This window comes from Colias croceus, chromosome 25, assembly GCF_905220415.1.
Source record: "Colias croceus chromosome 25, ilColCroc2.1".
Lineage (NCBI taxonomy): Eukaryota > Metazoa > Arthropoda > Insecta > Lepidoptera > Pieridae > Colias > Colias croceus.
In genome coordinates, this window is record NC_059561.1 from 5,444,188 (window position 1) to 5,465,497 (window position 21,310).

Sequence of the window (21,310 nt, forward strand, 5' to 3'; positions counted from 1 at the left end):
TTCTAAACCTTCCGAATACTCGGTTTCGTTTCTATATACATACTATATAGTGAATAGTCTAATTTAGGCTTAAATTTTCAGTTAGATTTAATGTCACTCTCTCACTCTCTCAGCTCTAAGAAAAAAATATATATTATAGATTTTAAATTTGAACATCGCAGCAATATTTAAGAAAAAATCTTTCTGTATTTTCCTTATTTCTTACCGAGAAGTAAATAAAGGTTAAATGGGGCATTAAATTTTTGCACTGCCGTAAGAATGAATAATAGTACCAATTACAGAATAATAGCACCAAATTATTCTGAACTTGGGGTCAAATGACTATATTTGAATTCGTTGTAACTAGTCTAGACATCTAACATTTTTGCAATGGCGTCATGTAAAGAAGGTACGTGAGATATTTATTTATTTCTCCCTATATCTATGATGTATCTGTAATTTCATTGTTTCTGTAATTTGTGATATTATGGCCAATGATATTCAATTAAACAAAAAAAAGGTCGTTTTTAAATATGATAGGCACAAAATGAAAGCTAAAGTTGGAATAACAGGATTTTTAATGGATTTTGACCATATTAAATTCGCTGTGTAATGTCATAGCAATCATACAATGGACAATGAAGTCTTGATACTTGAATTACTTAATTTACATTTTTATAGGCAATAAATGTTAATTGACGGGGTATTCCCTTAGGCAGCTTTGTTCCCTTTGTAAATATAGTCAAGTAATTGAATGTTATAGAACTGGCCTTAAGCACAGATTTATCAGAAGAGTAGATTTAAAGTTAAATACGTTTTATGTCTTATACTTTTCCTAGAAAATAACTATATTTAACATTATATTTTGTAGAGTATCGTTGAATCCTCTCTGCGACTTACATAACGATTTTAGAACCTCAAGGAATTATGTTCTTTGTTTAGCTATATTTATCCTTGTTTATCTAAAATTAAACCATAATATAGTTTTAAAAATAACGTTTTCAGATTTTTTAATTCATTTTCAATATCTTTGATATCGGTATCAATAAAATGTAAAAATATTTAAGACCTTACAGCGCGGCGTAGCAAATCAAATTCGCCATCTATAGATATGACATCAACTAGCAGTTGTTTATGATAGCATTTTTCTTAAGCAAAAATATCCCAAGTAACTATTTAGTACATGTCTCGAATAATAATGCAAAGGATACGGAAAACAAACATTAATTACGTCTTCATTGTAATTAACTTGGAAGGGGACATCTTTGTTTGAAAGTGTAATCAACTCGGCTTCTTCCATCACTCGCTTAATATATTCTGGTATAATTAACGTTACAATACGTAAGAAGATTGTAACTAATCTATACTAATATTATAAAGAGGAAAGGTTTGTAATTATGTATGTATGTATGGTTTTCACGCATAAACTACTGGACCGATTTCAAAAATTCTTTCACTATTAGAAAGCTGCATCTTCACTGAGCAACATAGGCTATATTGCCTTTTCAAAAAAATTAGAGATCCTTACCAAAAATGCAATAATGTAACCCATGGTGTATAAAATTCCTTAATAAAAATTCTGTCATCGCGTGCGCTGCGGAATCTTTTCCTTGATGTACGAGGATGGTTCTTATGAAAAAAAAACGTAAACATGTAGGTACCACGGGCGAAGCCGGGGCGGACCGCTAGTAAGTAATAAGCAGACAGCTTATTCATGTCTATCCTTCTAATATTATAAATGCGAAAGTTTATGAGGATGGAAACTGATCGGGCCTATATAAAATTTGATACATAGACGGATTTAAATCTGAATTAGCACATAGGCTACTTTCATATTTTTCGATTACCTAATTAATAAACCAAATTAATGTTTTTGTAAAAAAATTGTACCTCGTCTTATCCATAAAGTAAATAAAGTTAAATTTAAATCTAAAAAAAATATGCTTTCATCTTCATTATTATTTTTTTCTGAAAATTTTATCCTTAAACACGTTAGCAATTTCCTAAAATTAAATCCTGAGATACCATAGGAACATATATTTCTCTACATAGATCTATGAGCTTTTGTTTCTAAAGAGCAAAACATTTAGAATGTATATGAATGGGTTGCGTACATTGCTGCGATATTAATGAATATAAACAAACAACATAATCTTAAATATATATGTATTATAAAAATGAAACCCGTTTCACGTTGTCACGGCCGCGGCATCACGTGTGAACGGCTAACCGATTTCGATGATTCTTTTTTTATTATATTCCTTGAGGTACGAGGATAGTTCATAAGTAGAGAAAACGTTAAAATGTACCACGGGCGAAGCCGGGGCGGACCGCCAGTATATATTATAAATACCTACTACTATAAAATTACTAAGAAGACGTATCTCATATTTAAAACAACTCAATCGATCCATCTCTCTATTATCTGGAGATAAAAATAAAATAACAAAATGTAAACTAAGTCCCTCTACCATAATGCTTTCTTAAGGAAACAATTTTGCAAAATCGATTAAGAATTTCCTTATTTTCTTGCAAACTAACTTTTTTATTGAAGTATCAAGGTTATAAAAAAGTATAATTTTGCATATCAATGTGAAAAATCGAACTTTATACTAAAACTAATCAAGATGGAAGCCACACAGTCAGTATTGGTTTCATATACAAGTGTAATAAATGTCTCTTCATGATTGAAGGAAGGTATAGGTTTTCTTATTACAACAAATTCGTCTAGCGAATGATAAATGATGATGAGCTACAAAAAATGGTTTTGTAAATTATGTACTTACAGAGAAGTATTACGTACGGATGTACGTAAGCATTATATAGACCGTACAAAATATATTATGTTCACATTATTTACCAAATGCAATTATGACATTACTAGCTTTCCGCCCGCGGCTTCGCCCACGTTTTCAAAGAAAAACCCGCATAGTTCCCGATCCCGTGGGATTTCCAGAATAAAACTATACTATGTGTTAATCCAGGTTACCCTCTATATGATTGCTGAATTTCATTTTAATCGGTTCAGTAGTATTTGCGTGAAAGAGTAACAAACACACACACATCCTCACAAACTTTCGCATTGATGTATATTTCATATTAATTTCAGGTATTTAAGTTGTATTCTGAAACAAATCAAACCTATTAAATCATAATATCATAATACAAAATAATTCCATTCATCTGTTATTTATTAAATACAGAAAAATAATATGTTTCCTTGAACAAGAACAGAATCAAATAAATAAAACATCACGTAACCACCGAGATAATAAAAGTATACAAACTTTACGGAGGTCCTTTTACGAGTTTGACCGATATTTTACATGATGTTACTTCTTATGTGTGTAAACAAGTATCTAAACCTTAAAAAATGTTTTCTATTTAATAAAAAAACAATTAACAGTTTTACTCCCTACCAAATATTGTTTAAAAAATTTTGTCCCAAAAGGTCATTTCTAATTAGGTAAGTACATAACGTCTAAATAGATTTTCAGTATTTTATAGATCGTTAGAGCTGTGGTTTAAGATTTAAAACTCATGATATTATAATTTTCATTGTGAATATTGCAATGTATAAATCAAAAAAGTTGTTAAGATGAAAAACATCCTCAATAAATACAATTATCAATAAGAAAGCACATTTAATTGTTGGATAGGACATTCAAACATATTAAATTCGACATTTCGAGTAATGTACTTGCAAGATAATAAACATGTTCTGACCGTAGTAATCTGAAAAATAACCTTGTTTACTTTCAAATAATATTTCGGTCACGTCCCTTATAGATTGTCTTTGATATTGCTTTTACCTATTTCATGAAACATTATCGTAAAAATAACATTTGGATTTAAGGTATGCCTTAAAAAAGGTCATGAAAAAAATACTTAGTACGATTTGGAATGCTCATAATGATAAAGACTAAATATTGAGTTATTCTTATTTAGATGTTACTAATAATAATTATTATTAGCCTGACGCTTTGTTAATGTGCTCTACAGACTACATACTATAACAGTAGGTATAGTATTATCTGTGCCATAATCAATGCTACGCGTAACGCGTTGGACCCTGGATGCTTCTTTTTTATTCCCTTTTTTTTATAGTGGGGAAATCTTCCAAAGATACCCACTGCCCCCGGGGAAGGAGCCGTGGGTTATGTCGGATTCTTACCGACTAAAACCCCACTGTGTTCCGTCGAGCTGCTTTAATGATGGGGCCGCGGGTATTTTTTATTCCCTAACAAAAGGAAACCTAACTAATAAAAAACTTCGAGCAGTCAAATTCCTTTCAAAAATCGACCATATTAATTCAGCAGTCATGTTAGTTAGAATAAACAACACAGTTTTACAAAGCACATGTAAATATTTTAATTATACAATACATAATGTAACAAACAACGGTGCGATATGCAAAACCCTGACCTCGTATAAGTTTTGCAATACGACCCCAAGTCAACGAATAAATCTATGAACGATTTCAATACCTAACTTTAGTTCTAGAAATAAAGACTGAAGTACAGGAGCTTTAGCTATCTGTAAGTTGATTCACGTCTTTTCCACTGAGCATATTGCCTGATATTGCCCAGTATATACGAGTATGTAGGTACCTAACTCAAAAAATAATGTCATTCTTTTTATAGGCCCATAGGGTTATAGCGTCTAAGAAATTATGAAACAGTTATTAAATAATTTAAAACGCAACCCTTGATCTACATTTTAGATTTAGCTGCATTGAAAGGACAACCAGGAATCATCTTACTGTTGTTTATAGGTAGTAGTAGGCTTCTAAACGATTACACTAATTAAGGATAAAATGCGATTATTATAATTATTATATAAAATAATTATATTAAGTTATATTATCACGATATCTTTCATTCAGATAATATTATTTGAATGGTTCCATGACCTTTAAAGTGGCACAAATGTGAGAATAGGTATTAAATTTGAACATGTGTTGCGAAAAATGAAACAAAGGCTTGTACTAATATTAAATTTGCTACCTTTTCTGTCGCTCATTGTATGAAAAATTTTAAAGGAAAGTTGATACACACAGAAGCATAGTCAAATGACCCCAGAGTTTTAAAAAAGAGGATAAAATTACAACAAATTTTATATAAGTAATTTAATTATTTATTACACAACAAGTATAAAAGCAATGCACTGTGTTAAAATCGTACATTTTTCATAATTCTCTTAAAATTCCATTTGTAACAATATGCCTACGATGTAAAAATAGTATCTAGCAATACATCTACGAACCACAAACTCATTACTTTTCAAATCGTCTAGCAATAAGCACAAGCCTTTTAAAGTGTCCAATATGTCAAATTGTCATCGTCTATAAGGGTTGACGTATACCGGCCTAAATACTGATTTATGACTTGTGAAGCCATTAATTAAGAGAAGAGGAAAACTACTGATATTTAGCTCTCTATACTATTAATTAATTATGATCATTTCAAATGCGTTCAAATTCTACAAATGCGTAATCGTTACAAATAAGAAATATTGCAGTCGTGCAGGTTAGTTCCTTCTGATTATATCAAACTATGAATTTATACAAATACGGAAATAGTGACTTTTTCGGCCAAGATATTACGGAAAACGAAACGATAGATATAGTTAATTATCTTGGTATCACCGAGGAGGCTATATTATTATGTTCTTTATACAAATCTAAAGTACTAATCATCGCATCGCTTCGACCGTACACAGTCATGAGCTTACGCACAAGCTGCATAATGAAGCATAATCAAAACTGTTTAATTTCTCACTACACTTCAATAGTTTAGCAATAAGCTACTAAAATAGCTAAAGCTGTATCACTATCGTACCTTTACCACAGATAATACAATACTATACTAGTAATCGTAGGTACTATAACAATGTAGGACTTTCAGTGAGCGCTGATCCTAACACGGGATTGCTATCCCTTTCTCTCCTTCTGTGATCAGTCCGCCTCGTAACCGAGTGTGTGGAAGTCGTGCGATGCATTCCAATTTTGTTTTCCCGCGTTTTTTCATTTATAATCTTTGATCTGTCAAGTGTTGATCGACGAATTATTGGATGCAGTGTCCACATTGGAACAGTGCAAATAATTGTGTTTCAAATTAAAATGCATACATAAAATATTATAATTTCCATGTAAGACTAACATTTGCATACGTTTTCGTTGTATAATTTGAACATACGAACGTTCAGGAGATGAATTATTATTAAAATGTATACTCAAAATGTTTTTCTGGTGAAAGCGTAACAACGGGATTGTTATTTGATTACACAATTAAGCTTTATGACTAAAATAAATTGAAGTATATTTTTAGAAATTAATCATTTTAATTCACCAAAATAGACCAATTTTGGCGTTACAATGAAAATATTCATGCATCGTCGTTCAAAAGTAAAGTGAAATTTTTATTTTAAAGCTCAGTAGTTACCAAACGTAAATAAAAATGAAAAATAAATATATTAGGATTAACAATAGCCCCCAATGTTTAAACTAAATCTTAAAAACGTACCTAATTTTTAAGAATAATACTGCCTAATACGGAAAAAAACAATATCGTAGCAGTATAAAATACTGGCCGTTTGCACGTAAAGATAAAAAATTAAACATTTTTCCTTTATCTAGAGGCTCTCTGTCTTCGTTACTGTAAGCAGTTACGGAACAATAAAGTTTTAGAAATTTATTTCTGTTGTCTACGCGCTTTTGCTCGCACAAATATATTATTTTGTTTTTGTTAGAATAGAGATATTTTTATCGTATTTCCTGCTTTGTTAAATTGAATTATTAATATTGTCTCATGATAGACAAACAAATGTATCAAGTGGCTTTATTGAAGTGAAACCAACTTCTTTATCGGGGGTTGGAAAAAAAATAAGTGTAGGTAGGTATGTAACATTTTTGTTACGCGTGACATTTTTCCGTTACGCGCCATCTTTTTCTTATCCCTACCACGCGTAATACGATGTATTTGTGTAAAGTTGCATATAGTAAATTATTTTTTCAAATATATAGTCATAAAGAAGTTTCACTTCTTACGTGTGTACACTTGTACACGCACACATTTTTTTAATATTTTGTGTCACATACAACTGTATATTATTATGTTTGAAATAGTTTATTTCTTACAAATATTAACTTACTACTTTTATAATTTTATTTAAACTATACATAAGTGCTTTAATAATTAATTTTATCTTTTTGCTTTGCGCTTCAGCTAAAGGATAATTATTCTAACAAACGAGAAAAGTTTGTTGTTATTACAATGCTAGAGATGCATAATTATTATATTATTATGAATAAGAATACCTAACAGGTTTTTTAAATATTTAATGTGAAAACATACTTCTTACATTAATATTTTGGATAAACTACATAATATATTATCATAGGTACAAATAACAGGGGGTTATAATTTTTTTTTCATTGATTGTTAATTGAGTAGATAATTACTTAGTATTAAAAATTTTATAAAACAAAGTCCTCCTTCGAGTCTGTAGTTTTATTCGTGATTAATTCAAAACATTAGTACACCCATTTTCTGTTTTCCGCATCTTAAGGTGCGTGCATCTAGAGGTTTTTATTGACTAATTATTAATAGGTACTTAATTTTTAGACGATGCGGATGTATCCTCGAATGGAAGGCTAGTTTATTATACACCTATACAGCAATATAACATCTAAATTTATACATTTTCAGTTATATATAAAGCAAAGTATGACGTTGTTGAGCACAATACAAAACCACCCTTTAGGTTTTATAATTAATGGCACAACAAACCGGACAATAGTTTTAAATTTGAACTCGTTTATATTTCCGTGGTATTTAAATTTCAAATGTCACAAATTAGGGTTGAATTTCGAGACGATTAGGGGCACGCTTCGGTCATCCTTCATTACAAGAAATACGCTATTTTTGTACAAAATAAAGTGCTATTCGTATAACATGAGCATGATTATTGATGTATCGTATTAACTAACATATCCCAACTCTTATTATCAATCATTCTTATAAACTAGCCACTTGTCCTGATTTTACCCGTTGTAAGTTAGCACACTAGCTAAACTAAATCATACAGTGAAACGTTCCTAATAGGAAGAGTCATTCAAGACTCTACCTATTAAAAAAACTGCATCCTAATCCGATCCGATAAAGAAAGCTAGTAGGTAGGTATTTTTATTATATTCCTAAAAATAATATACTTATTAAACACTTAGGTACAAAAAATTTCTCACAATTACAAGTTAATTTCAAAATACAAATTAAACAACGAACACACGATTTTAACATAACATTAGCGCTTAGCTACTATTATGTATTCTGTGATAACATTGTAATTCAAATATCATAGACATTATAACATCTCATTTCAATATTGATAGTTTTAAATGTCAAGTCATGCGTGTTTGTTATTTGTTATGATACTTCCGTTATTCTACGTTGACCTAAAAATTGAAACGTGATTTTTAGGTATGTTCTAACAGCAATGTGTTTGTTTACTTTGTATGGATAAGGCATCGATGTTATCAACATATTTACGAATACGGAAAAACTACAAAAGCTCAACGAATATTATAATATATCGAGATTTTGTTTATTTTAATCCATATTTATTCTTTGCACGTTTGCCCTTTGTACGGTTTAGAAATATTCTACATTTGTGACAGGAAGCATGATAAACCGTCTTTTATCAATACCGAGCGTTATATAAAATATTGTATTTATTAGAATTTGTTTTGAAAACCGCAACTCATTGATAATATTAAAACCCACGTGGTTTTTAAAAAATTGTTCGCTACGTTACAAACGTTAAAATTTGCTATTTCTAAATAAACGAAATTAATTCATAATTTAAGTACTAGAGTTAAATTTAAAATGTTCTGCTCAAATACCCAGAACATTTCAGATACCTACATAGTAAGACAGTCGCAATAACTTAGTTTAAAATGATACTTATTATTATTTTTACAATTTCAATAACACAAAATAACTAAAATGAACAAAGGGGAATAATCACAGTTAATTTTAACAAGCCATGAAGCCCAAAAAATATGCTTAAACTTTGCAATATCTTAAAATCGGTGACCCAACAGCCGAGTCCAGTTTAAAACTAGAGCGAAGTGATATTTCATCTTACAGTCGTTTTCATACACCGATATTTCTTGTGTGTTATAAGGATTTTAAGACAATAGCAAAAACAATGCTGTATATGAATTAGATGAATGTGTCATTTAATTTACTTATTTATATTTCATGTTTTTGTTTAACCTATTGTGGGGTAAGAATGCAAAAGAACAATGAAAACAATCGCCTTCGCAAAATAGTACTGTTGTTTTCAATATACCTACCAATTCTTTTAACATTTTACTTTGAGTACAACTACTTTAAAACTGTCATTTTATAAAATCTCTCGAAAAGCTCTAATTGTTTCTGTAAACAAAATGGAAAAACTAAGTTAAGATATCTGCGAATAGTGTGAGTTTTTTAAAACTGAAAATCGTCGACAATGCAAATGGTTTTGTAAAGAATTTAATTGAAATTAACACTAGGCTTCGTTCAGATAAGAATTTGTGTTGCATTGTTCAGTGGAGCGGAATGAAATTGAAAACTATTGTCATTTGTTAATTAATATTGAAGCCTATCCAATGAGAATCTAGCATGGAAAAGCGGTCTAGTGCGAGAGCAACATAGGCTCTTTCAAATCTGTTAATCATAATATTACTGATGAAATTCTAGGCATTACTTCTTTACTTATGTTCATATTTTATTTGCCTTGAAAATGTAATTTTAAAATTTTAATACCGTCTCAATAAGTCAGAGAACTCGTAAATTATTTTATCTTTACAAACAAATAAAAACCCATACATTCAAAAGACAGCTAATCTATAATCGGTCATAAAACGAGTTTCCTTGTACACGCGATGGTTTTAAAGATAAATGGAAAATCAACAAAGTAAATTAGCAAAATTGATAGCTCTCAAGGGCTTTAACCTCGTATAAAACGCGAATAGAAGGATCTCACGTGAAGAGGAATAAGATAATTCTTTATTATACAATTGAGTTCTTTATGGGGATTATTTTGTGATTAGAAGTGTTTATTGTAAATGTAATTATATATTTGTAAAATGGTCTCTGTACACAATGGGCAGCGTTGGGCGATAGAGACAACCACGAAAGTTTAGAGAGCTAAATTCTTGATTCGCCGTCGTTGTAGATGACTTCATAAGCGCCGTAAGTGCGGCAAACATCGGCGACCATTTGTTGGGCCAACGCTGCCCATGGTGTAGTGGACACAATTTATTTAATAGAGCAGCTGCCGCGACTGTGAGGATAAAAATTTATTGCAGCCAACCCTTATTCTATATTACGCAGAAGTAGCGTCATTTACTGTGTCATTTACTTGTAATACAATCCGACAAAGATTTATCAAAGATATTCCAGACTTGTTTTTATGACTGCTACGAAGTTCGTACAACCTTTAGAAAAATTGGGCTTAAAATTAATACGCATTTTTACTACTGACGTAAAAGTATTTTATTACAGTGGAAAAAGATACTATTAGTCAAGTTTTTTTGTAAGCAGAAATATAAGTGTTACATAGTCAGTAGAGATGAAAATTTTGGCTTCTATCTTCATCCATACTTAATATTATAAATGCAAAAGTAACTCTGTCTGTCTGTCTGTTACTCGGTTACCCGGGAAAGGACATAGGCTACTTTTTACCCCGGGAAATAGGACAGGTTTTATCCCGGAAACCCCATGGGAACGGGAACTATGCGGGTTTTTCTTTGACTGCCCGGGCGAAGCTGCGGGTGGAAAGCTAGTAAGAAATAACGTCTACATTAGTTAAAAGAGATGAAGATGCAGTATACATAATTTTCAACTTCCTAGACTAGACGAGCTTATTGCAATAATCTTAGCATAACTTTAAACAAGCTGTAGGAAAATTTATGCATTCCAAGCATAATCCTAATTGCACTACACAAGGCGGATTATAAAGCGGTGTTAATAAAAAAAACCTTTTTTATATAAAAAATCATATTTTTACTAAATAGCTTCTAAGTTCTACAATGGCTTAGTTTATTTAAAAAGATAATAAAAGTTTATAATATTACGTACATATTATAGTATAATTATATAGTGGAGATATTTGGTTGAAAATTTTAATTTTTACTTTTTTTCGCGGGTGACATTTGGCACAGCTAATTGAATATATTAGCTGTGCCAAATGTTTAATTAGCTGTACAAAGCTATATCAGGAACCTTTGATTCCTCAAAATAACGTCACACGACATTCTCTTTCAATCCTCGTTTAATACAAAAGAAAACAACAAAAACATCTCACCTTGCCTACTCAAATGTGTTTTATCTCTAAGTGTGATCACTCATAGCACTACAACGAAGGTCTTCCAATCACTAAGCCTACTCGAAGTCTTTGTTAGACATGGCAACTTCGACACTGAATAAATTATAGAATACAGATTTAAAATGTCTTTGTTGTGTTTTTTTATCACTTTTGATGCTTATAAGTCGTAATATTAGGAAAGGATACAATTCATAATTTTCATTATTTGGTAATTATCTAGAATGCCATGATATTATAATACATAATATTATACATGAATACTAGCGGTCCGCCCCGGCTTCGCCCGTGGTTCATATTTCGCAATAAAAGGTAGCCTATGTTCTTTCTCAGGGTCTAAAGATTGTCGGTGCCAAATTTCATCAAAATCGATCCAGTAGTTTATGCGTGAAAACCATACATACATCCTACTAATATGATAATTATGCGAAAGTTTGTATGGATGTATGGATGTTTGTCTCTCTTTCACGTAAAAATTACTGAACCAATTACAATGAAATTTAGCACACATATAGAGGGTAACTTGGATTAACACATCGGATAGTTTTTATCCCGGAAATCCCACGGGAACGGGAACTATGCGGGTTTTCCTTTGCAAACGCGGGCGAAGCCGCGGGCGGAAATCTAGTACATATTATACATATTACATATATAATTACAAAACTTTCCTCTTTATAATATTAGTACCTATAGATTGATATAAATACAATGTTTTAATAATATTAATTAACAAAGAAAAAGATAAAAACTTCAAAGAACCTATTAGAAAAATTACTTTTAAAAGCTTCACTTAATGTTTTCTTAAAGATATTTCAGCCTACAACATTAAGAGCATTTATTTCATATAAATATTTGATGTGGCGAAAAGTTTCTCTGAAACTGTAACGACGTGAAGGTAGACCGACAAGCCACATTTCAATTTATTCCTCTGACATGCTGGGGCGTTTGATACAAAATTGGGTACATATTTTGTGAAATTTCATTTTTACTTGCTATCACAAGTATGAGTTTAACAAGGGTAAATATACAGTTACAGTCTAAAATACCTAATATAGATAGATAGTTAAATGAAAAAAAAATGCATAGTTAAAATACTTGTAAGTTTGCTGTAAATATTCTCAGTATGGGCTTGGCCCGTTTTATGCTGCTTCTAGTTATTTATTTTTTTAATTTAATTAATTACCGTAATACTGTACATGGATCGTGCAAATTAGCCTTTTAAATAACGACAACAACTGCCAGAACAAAGACTTTATTTAAGAATAGCTACATAGATAATTATAATATTGCGATGTAACATAGTATTATGGTATTAAACTTATTATATTATGCTGTGATCTTTGTTTAGTACTTAGTTGATTTACGAATTCTACAGATATTCTTCTTTCGTCTTTTTACCAACCATAATTTCAAGGTCTTAACTAGTAGGCTCGTAGCATTAACCAGCCACATTAAAAAAAACTAAAACGCTGCAAATAGTGTAAGGACAAAGTTTATAGAAAATAGATGTTTGTCAGAGTTTTAGAACAAGTTACTGGTATAGAATACTTGGTAGTCATAAAGTTTCTTCCCCTCTTCTTCGTTAAAGTTTTCTCCAACGTGCGTTAGACCACTAGACACTTAGGCATCACTACATAGTATAAAATAAAGTCGCTTTCTCTGTCCCTTTGTATGCATAAATCTTTAAAACTTCGCAACGGATTTTGATGCGGTTTTTTTTAATAGATAGAGTGATTCAAGAGGATGGTTTAAGTATATAATTTATTAGGTTTTAGACAAAGCGGGCGGTAAGCTAGTAGACAATATTTTATGAGTTGGTGGGATGTTTTTGTAAACTAATGGTATAGAAGATTAGATTTTTGGGAAATTATATAGTTAGGTATTATTTATCAAGAAACAACCAGAGCATATTTTTTGATTCATCCAATCAAGGCGAAGCCGGAATAAACGGCTGACTTAATATATATTTTTTCTTAATTTTAGTGATTTGCTAATATTTTTGGTGAATTTTAATCTCAGATTCGTCTTAATTTTCTATTTCCGGTTTTCCAAATTATTATTTTATTTTACAATGAATGTGACTCCGTACATTCGAACAATTAGTTACTTACAGAGATTATTACATTTTATCTTTTAACAAATATTAATTTTTAAACTATAGCCATAAAAGGCCATAAAACACAATATTTATTATTACGTTTCCATTCATGTTTGTCGTAAATATAAAGTAAGCAAATAACATTTGTAACTGAATGGCTTGTCCTTGACCGTTTTGGCAAGGATTCAAACGTTCAGGACTTCAGTCGCAATGTTTCTTGTTTTTGGCATAATTTTACTGAAAGTTAATTAATCAATTTTCTGTTTCCTGGTTGGTTTTAAAATGTTTACATAAAAAATGTTAATAATCGATAAAAAATATAGTATTGATTTATATTTGTTATTACACCACAGATACTATACTATTACTATTACATTGAAACTTACTAGAGTACCTAAGTACCTACGTACTTACTACATAAAATACTGAAATTCTAAACTCGACACTAACAGCTATTGAATAGATATATAATATATTTATCGCTTTAATTTTTTTAATAAATTTATATTTTAACCTCAATAAAAATGTCATAGATTATATTATTATTACATGAGTGAATTTTGTAAATATTTACTTTTTACAAATAAAACTCGATTTAAATTTCGAATACAGCCTTGTTGAATTTCCGGTAGCGTTAAATCGAAATCGATACTGGCAACTGGGAAAGCGTCGACGACTCTAACCCAAATAAGCTGTTCCAAATTTAAATTTATTTCTCCGCCAAATTGACATAATTCAAAATAAGAATTACTTTGTTGGATAAAAATAATATCGTCTATTTCTATTTAGAGAAATGTTTATTTATACATCGAGATAATTGTTAATTTATACCATACTAGCTTTCCACCCGGGCAGCATCGCCCGCGCAGTCAAAGAAAATCCGGCATAATTCCCGTTCTCGTGGGATTTCCGGGATAAAACCTATCCTATGTCCTTTCTCGGGTATCAAAGTATCTCTATACCAAATTTCATGCAAATTGGTTCGTTGAGTAACAGACAGACAGAGTTACTTTCGCATTTATAATATTAGTATGGATACTTTATTATTCACTATCATCCAATTAATGACACATTCTCCGAACATATCAACAGATTTTATTTTATATCACTTAGTTACATGCAAAATAAATGTTTTACATAAATTTTTACCTACTCTCCACAAATAAAATCCTATTCCGTTTGAAATATTCAAAATTATCCATTTATAATAAATCCGTGAAAACTCTCCAAATCTCCGTAATCTGTGATTCTTATACAATTGCCTCAACTCGCTTCACTTAATTCATAGTTGAATATTAATGAAGAAATAGAGTCTTTTTATTATATTCTATGTAAGTAAACATAAACGCATGAACTTTCAAAAGACAAAAGACTAGAAGGGACAAACAAGGGAAAACTCCGCCTACGAGTCGTTACATCACTAGTTTGGCTCATCGATATAAAGGGAACCGAGAAAGCTGCAGACGATTAATGATTGCTTGAGGCTTTTCTTATAGCGTAATTAGAAATTAGTTTCAGAGACTGCTAATGTTTCAATATCAATAAGAACTAAAATGAAAATGTGATTGAATTATATACATTTTTAAAGAATAGAAAACATTCTTTTAAAAAATTGGCGGAAGACGCGGGTTCGAATCCCGCCTCGTGTTCGTGTATTTTTTCTAATCTTTAAAAATTTTGAAAATAAATTTCCAAGGCAAAAAATCAAAGCTTATTTACTATTCCGTATATATATATAATATTAAATATATTAATTAATAGGTACACTATGGCTTTGCACCCTGTTCTACTGGAATTTCTCTTATTTCAATTTTCTCTTATAATACTAGTTTGAAATTTGTGAGGTCTGACTCAATGGTAAATACAGCTTTCGTACACCCAAAACCAGACTATTTCATCTCTCATTTTTCAACGCGAAGACTTCAATTATCAAATACTTAGGAACTCAAAGAGTAGGTACTCTAGCGAATTATTAGTACCAAGAATAACAAAATTGAAGCTTGAAAATATAAGTGAGTTTATATTTCCGTATTTTTCATTAAAATTAAAAAAATATTAACAGAATTAATTATTTTGTTTCTACGTCACTAATTACTGAAAAACTGTATAGGTACAGTAATAACCTAACGCGTAAGTACGGATGAAATTTTTCATGTAATCGTTCAGATATTTGTAAGTAGGTAGGTAGGTCAAATTTCTTTGCCAATTGACAAATCTTTATTTTCAAATTCTTTGATAATAATATTAATTTTACTTTCCAAAAATTGTACCTATTTTTAATTTTAACTGCGCTGTTTGGTAACTTTATACCTAACTGAAATGTTAAACTTTCAATTTATCAGTAATTTAACCATGCAATAGAAGCTTGATAAATTCTCTTGAGCGTTGCTTCTTAGTTCTTGTTAATTTTCTATTCGCATAACATTATTTCTACTAACTTTATCTCTAAAACACCGAATAACCAGTTTTTAAAATAACTATGATAAAATATATTATAAACCCGCATCCTCACAGTTTTATTGTTTACCCGACTGCATAAAAAAGAGAATTGCTTTAGGTGTGTGTAAATTTCGTGGCTCGCTTTCTAGTGTAAACGGTTTGATGAATTTAAGCCTGAGAGAAAATTAAAATGGCGGTTTTTGCAGCCAAATATATCCTCTCGAAGATATATCAATATGAACGATTTTAAAATCTTTGCATTTTATCTTTGTGTGACGGGTTTAATTTCGTGTTCAAATAGCAATCCCGTTACAACCAGAGTAATTTTTTTAAAGAACTCAACGGTAGATATTAAAAAACACATCAAATATGGGAGACACACAAAATGTGTGACGTAGTTCAAGGAAAATCTGGAACATCATGAACACAATAAATTGTAATTTACACGAAAAATAAAAACAAAAAATAAAAAAAAATAGTTACAATGCGATAACCCGCCAATATAATGTACAGCCACAGACAATAAATAAATGTGTTCAATATGGCGCCACAGATTATTAAATGCGCTCACGAACTGTGCTCTGATGAAGAAAATTAAACTAGCTGTCAGGAAGTGGCGGAGAATGCGCCTCTTCCGAAAGAGAGATGGTAAGTTGTAGTTGTCTAATGTGAGACAAGGATAGAATGATTCAAGAACGCTTGTAATCAGCTGTTCTATCTGCAGATGATTAAAATATTAAAAAATACTGTTAATAATGCCATCCAAAGAAAAGGACCAAAAGTGACAGAGACCACGATCACTTAGAAATCCATTTTGCATTTCAGCAATGGTTCATTTTATTTGATCTAACTCTTTCATCAATATTAAATACAAACGAAAATGTTTAACTTACATTATAAAACTCGTTTGAATTTACACTTATGACGTCACAAAATGGCACTGAATTCCTATTGTTTGTTGGATAGCAAACGCATATTTATCAGACGATCATTGGATAGTGGTAGACTGTCAACGTGTTAATTATCATACTGAAATTAATTTATGACAAATTGGTTACGATTAAATAAACTAAAGTTACAAAGTGTTTCAAACTATTTACATTTCAACACGGAAATGTCCCTTTGACAAACTTCAAGTAATTCCAACTTGGAACTATTGAAGCTGGAAGATTAGGTAACTATTTACTTCATAATGTATGCCGTGAGAGTTTCTAACATTCGATTTAACAACATATTCAAACTTATTATTACATAAGATCTTAGTTTTCGTATAATTTCGATAAAATACGAAAATTAACGGCAAGCAATGCAGTTAAGAAGTCTTTATGATGTTTCATATTATTATGCAGATTAGAGGGAAAAAATGATAATAGAATCGTCACCGATTTTCCTTTTCTTTTTTTTTCACTCACTGCACATACTAATGGCCGGTTTACACGAGATTAGTAACTAAGTGCTTAGTGCTGGTCACGTAAATCCGACCATGAATCTGTGAAGATTGGCTTCCATGTTTAAATTGCATTCTGAATAAACACGTCACATGTATCTTGAATCGTGTTTCATCACGCGCCCCGGTTCCTTAGCCTTTGCCAATTTCAGGACTAGGAGTTGTAGCTACTTTTCAAGTACAAAGACCAATTTTGAATGCACAATTACTTACCTACTTCATTAGTAAAATTAAATTGTTTTGTTCCAGATCAGTCGCTGACTCGGCAAGCCTCTATAGACCCGGTGCCGTCGACGTCAATAACACCATCCCACTGCGGCCGACCGCCGGTTGAGTTGTTACAATTGGTGGGTAGTTTGAAACTTTCGTGTTGTAGGTAGTTACTATTTAGTTAATTGTGGTATTGCTCGGTATAGTTTACGGAGAAGTATAACTAGCATAGCGGCAAGTTTCTCTAGCGCTGGTTCGAACCTGATGGTTTGACCTTTCGCAATGTATCTGACTTCTGGGTAATATTATTACTTCGGGCGCGACAGTAACCATACGTATTAAATCCACATTTCACTGTCGAATACAGATGTTTTGAAAATATTAGATGTATAGTGAAGTAATTTGCTATCACAGAATAGATATTTGGATTTGAATATTGCAATGAAATTTTATTATTTCAATTTTAGGTACCTATGCTTAGTTATATCCACACTATATTTGCGCTAAGAAAACAAACCTAAAAATACGATAAATATCTAAATAAATAGGTGACCAGTGAATAAAGTGATCTTTTACAGTTAACTCCAAGTAAACTTAGCTTAAAACAGAATAACTATGTAATATAAGTAATGTTTTGTTTGACTGTGATTTAATAAATAAGTCTGTTTAGCGCAAGGTCGATCTTGCCCATACAGACATATTTTAATCAGTAAAACATGTCAAATGCATTTTCCCAATACGCCAAAAGAGACACCAACTTCTCTTTTCCTTAGTAAATTCTTTTTAAACTTAAAATCGAGCCGGCTTTACTAGGTAGGTATTGGATCATGCAAAGCGCTAGGGAAATTATCTCGACTCACACGGTAGGACATTCGGGCTACTACAAAGTTTATTTCAAAGGAAAACTTGTTTTAAAGCTTCCAACTGTACGTATTAAGTGTACCCTACAAATGATTCACTGCGATAATAATTATTGTATGTTGCGTGGATGAGAAACGGAGACAAATTAAAATAAGGTTGTAATATCGAGTCAAAATTAGAGCGCAATGTACTACTAAATTTTGACTTTTTGCACCATCTACCAAAGACCTACTTAATATTTTTATATAAACCAATTTCAACATGAACATAAACTGAAACAAGAAGGTTTCATAGAAAGAAAAAGTCGAGGAAAATTTATCACGGCTAAAATAAAACGCCTACAAAAAATATGCCAGTTGTTATTGCGGCAACATATGAATAGGCGCCTATAAATGTATATAATTTATGTGATTTATGTATTGTTATGATTTCCCGTACTGTTATTGCTGTTAACTGATAAACGCTATCAATTTATGTTGAAATTCCGTACGTTCCGTAATACGAAGTTTCCAAGCGTGTCGAAATAATTCGAATTATTCTACTTCATACTTGTTTGACGATATGGGGGTGTAGCATATTAGATTTTGTGATGCAGTTGAATTGTAACTGTTCGGTTTTTTATTTTTATTAATTACACTGACGACTTAAGTCATTTGTGTGCTTCAAAGTTCAATCAGTAATAAAACAGATTCAATAGAGGAAAGACGTTTCATTTCAACACGAAAACACGGGTTATGCAAAAACAAGCCTTATTGCCGCAACATATGGTTGCATTCGTACCGGATTAACCTGAGCTACAATCGAAGAACAAAAGAAGTACCTACACGGGCAATTGATCGCGATAAGACGCTCATTATACGAAGTTATTTGTAACGAAGTTGTTATTGAAAGACAATATTTATGATGGCGAATAATAATACGGAACAAATCATACGTGTTTTGGAAAGTACGGCGGAACTTATTAAAAAAAACGCAAATTAACATATCTAAGTGTCCTAAACAAAGACTATCCAAAGGATATTTACAATCGCGAATAAGACAATTGGAGGATTATTGGCAAACCTTTCAAAGCGCACACTTAGATTTAGTAAAAATAACGCCGCGAGAACAAAAGGCGCTTTTACCATACTTCGTCAACGAGGAATTTTACATTCACGAGGACCTTTATTTATGCACACTCGCTGATTTGAAGGATAAATTATTGAACATGGAGTCCACTACATCAGCCCTGGAGTCCAGCCATGACAGCACCGTGGTACACATCAACGAACGAGTGAGGTTGCCGCGGATTGAGTTACCTACGTTCGCCGGGAGCTATGAGGGATGGCCGACATTCAATGATTTATACCTAAGTTTAGTGCACAACAACAGCACGCTTTCCGAGGTACAGAAACTACAACCTACCTTAAGAGTCCGGCGGAGGCCGCTGCCAACTGCAATTCGAAGTGAAGGCAAAATACGCTCGAATATTGTTGTCTCTGTTGCACAATTCCCGCCGAAGCCGCGCGTGAATTTGTGTGAATAGTGTGTAGTTGTGTGAGTGTACCATTCATTCATATTGACAAACGCATTTCTTTTTATTTAGGAATATAATGTTTCTTATTTACTTTATTTTTGCAGCAAACTTTGGGCAATCGTAAGTGTATGTGCAGAATAGCAATGCGTTTTAAGGAAATTTCTCTACAACACTTATATCCTACTAGTAATATTATAAATGCGAAAGTTTGTATGGATGTTATGGATGTTTGTTACTCTTTCACGTAAAAACTACTGAACCGATTACAATGAAATTTAGCACACATATAGAGGGTAACTTAGATTAACACATAGGATTTTTATCCCGAAAATCCCAAGGGAACGGGAACTATGCGGGTTTTCCTTTGCAAACGCGGGCGAAGCCGCGGGCGAAAATCTAGTCTTCAATAATATCTCAACATCTAGGCTTTGTAGAAAAAAAATGTAGCTGTAAAAATCAGGGTACATTTTTTTCGCAAATATAATCTATACTCTACTATACATAGGGCAGGTGACCCGGTTTTGGCCATTTTAAGAAAATTGTAGACTTTGAGGCTATATAATTTTACAGTTTTTGTTATGACGGACATATTTCTTGTAAAACGTGATTAAATATGTATAAATCTAGCCTAAAGATATATTTTTTTTCATAAGGATTCAATGGAAAAATAATCCTCTAGGAAAGAAAAATAAATGGTAGTTTGTGCCATTTTTGGCCAGATTTACCCTATTTCTGGCCATGTCATGTGCCAGTTCTGGCCATCATCAAATTCATCAAAAATAAAAAGCAGATAATTCAAAGTAATGAAAAATTTATTCGAAAATCGCTTATTTTACGACCAACAATAGATAAAATAGCTAACATAATATTGACGACATATATGAAATATAATATCTCAGCTTGAATTAAAATTACAATTATGGAGATCAACATTATATACGAGGTAGATATCTATAATCTAACACAAGAGATCCTTTTGGAGCTAGAAAAAAAGATGTTTCAATCACAGTTCCAAACTCTCGCAGGGTTTTCTAGAATCTTTAAATTTTCATCACCGAGCAATGAAGAAATTTCTTGGAACCAGTTCCGAATTTTCTCTTCAGTTATTAAGGCACGAGCTTTATTAATATACTCGGCATGTTTTTTAGCTCAAATCAGGATGTCTCGCCATAAATCCATCGAACCAGGATCTTGAAGTCTATCGCATTTATAAAAGGTGTAGCAATTTTGCCCTTCACAACAATTTTCTTAACAGAATCCAGTAAACCTTCCTTGTTAATAGGAAATCCAGCGCGAGCGCAATCTTTGATCCATATGACAAGTTCGTTTTCTAGTTGTATTCCAAGAACTGACTGGACATGTCCAGAAGTTTCAGGTGCTTTTCCAG

General features: G+C 31.6%; 1 protein-coding gene across 2 annotated transcripts in view; it reads left to right on the top strand.

Annotated features, from left to right (window-relative positions):
• LOC123703224 (multiple C2 and transmembrane domain-containing protein) overlaps positions 1-21,310 on the top strand; it is a 137,612-nt gene that overhangs the window by 63,082 nt on the left and 53,220 nt on the right. The window contains exons 1-2 of one of the 2 annotated variants that reach the window (XM_045651154.1): positions 16,233-16,537; positions 17,586-17,683. In XM_045651154.1, coding sequence (XP_045507110.1) covers positions 16,420-16,537; positions 17,586-17,683 — 216 coding nt within the window. In that variant the 5' untranslated portion in view covers positions 16,233-16,419. Of the gene's footprint in view, positions 1-16,232; positions 16,538-17,585; positions 17,684-21,310 lie in introns of those variants that run through there. The other variant, XM_045651158.1, reaches the window with a different exon arrangement.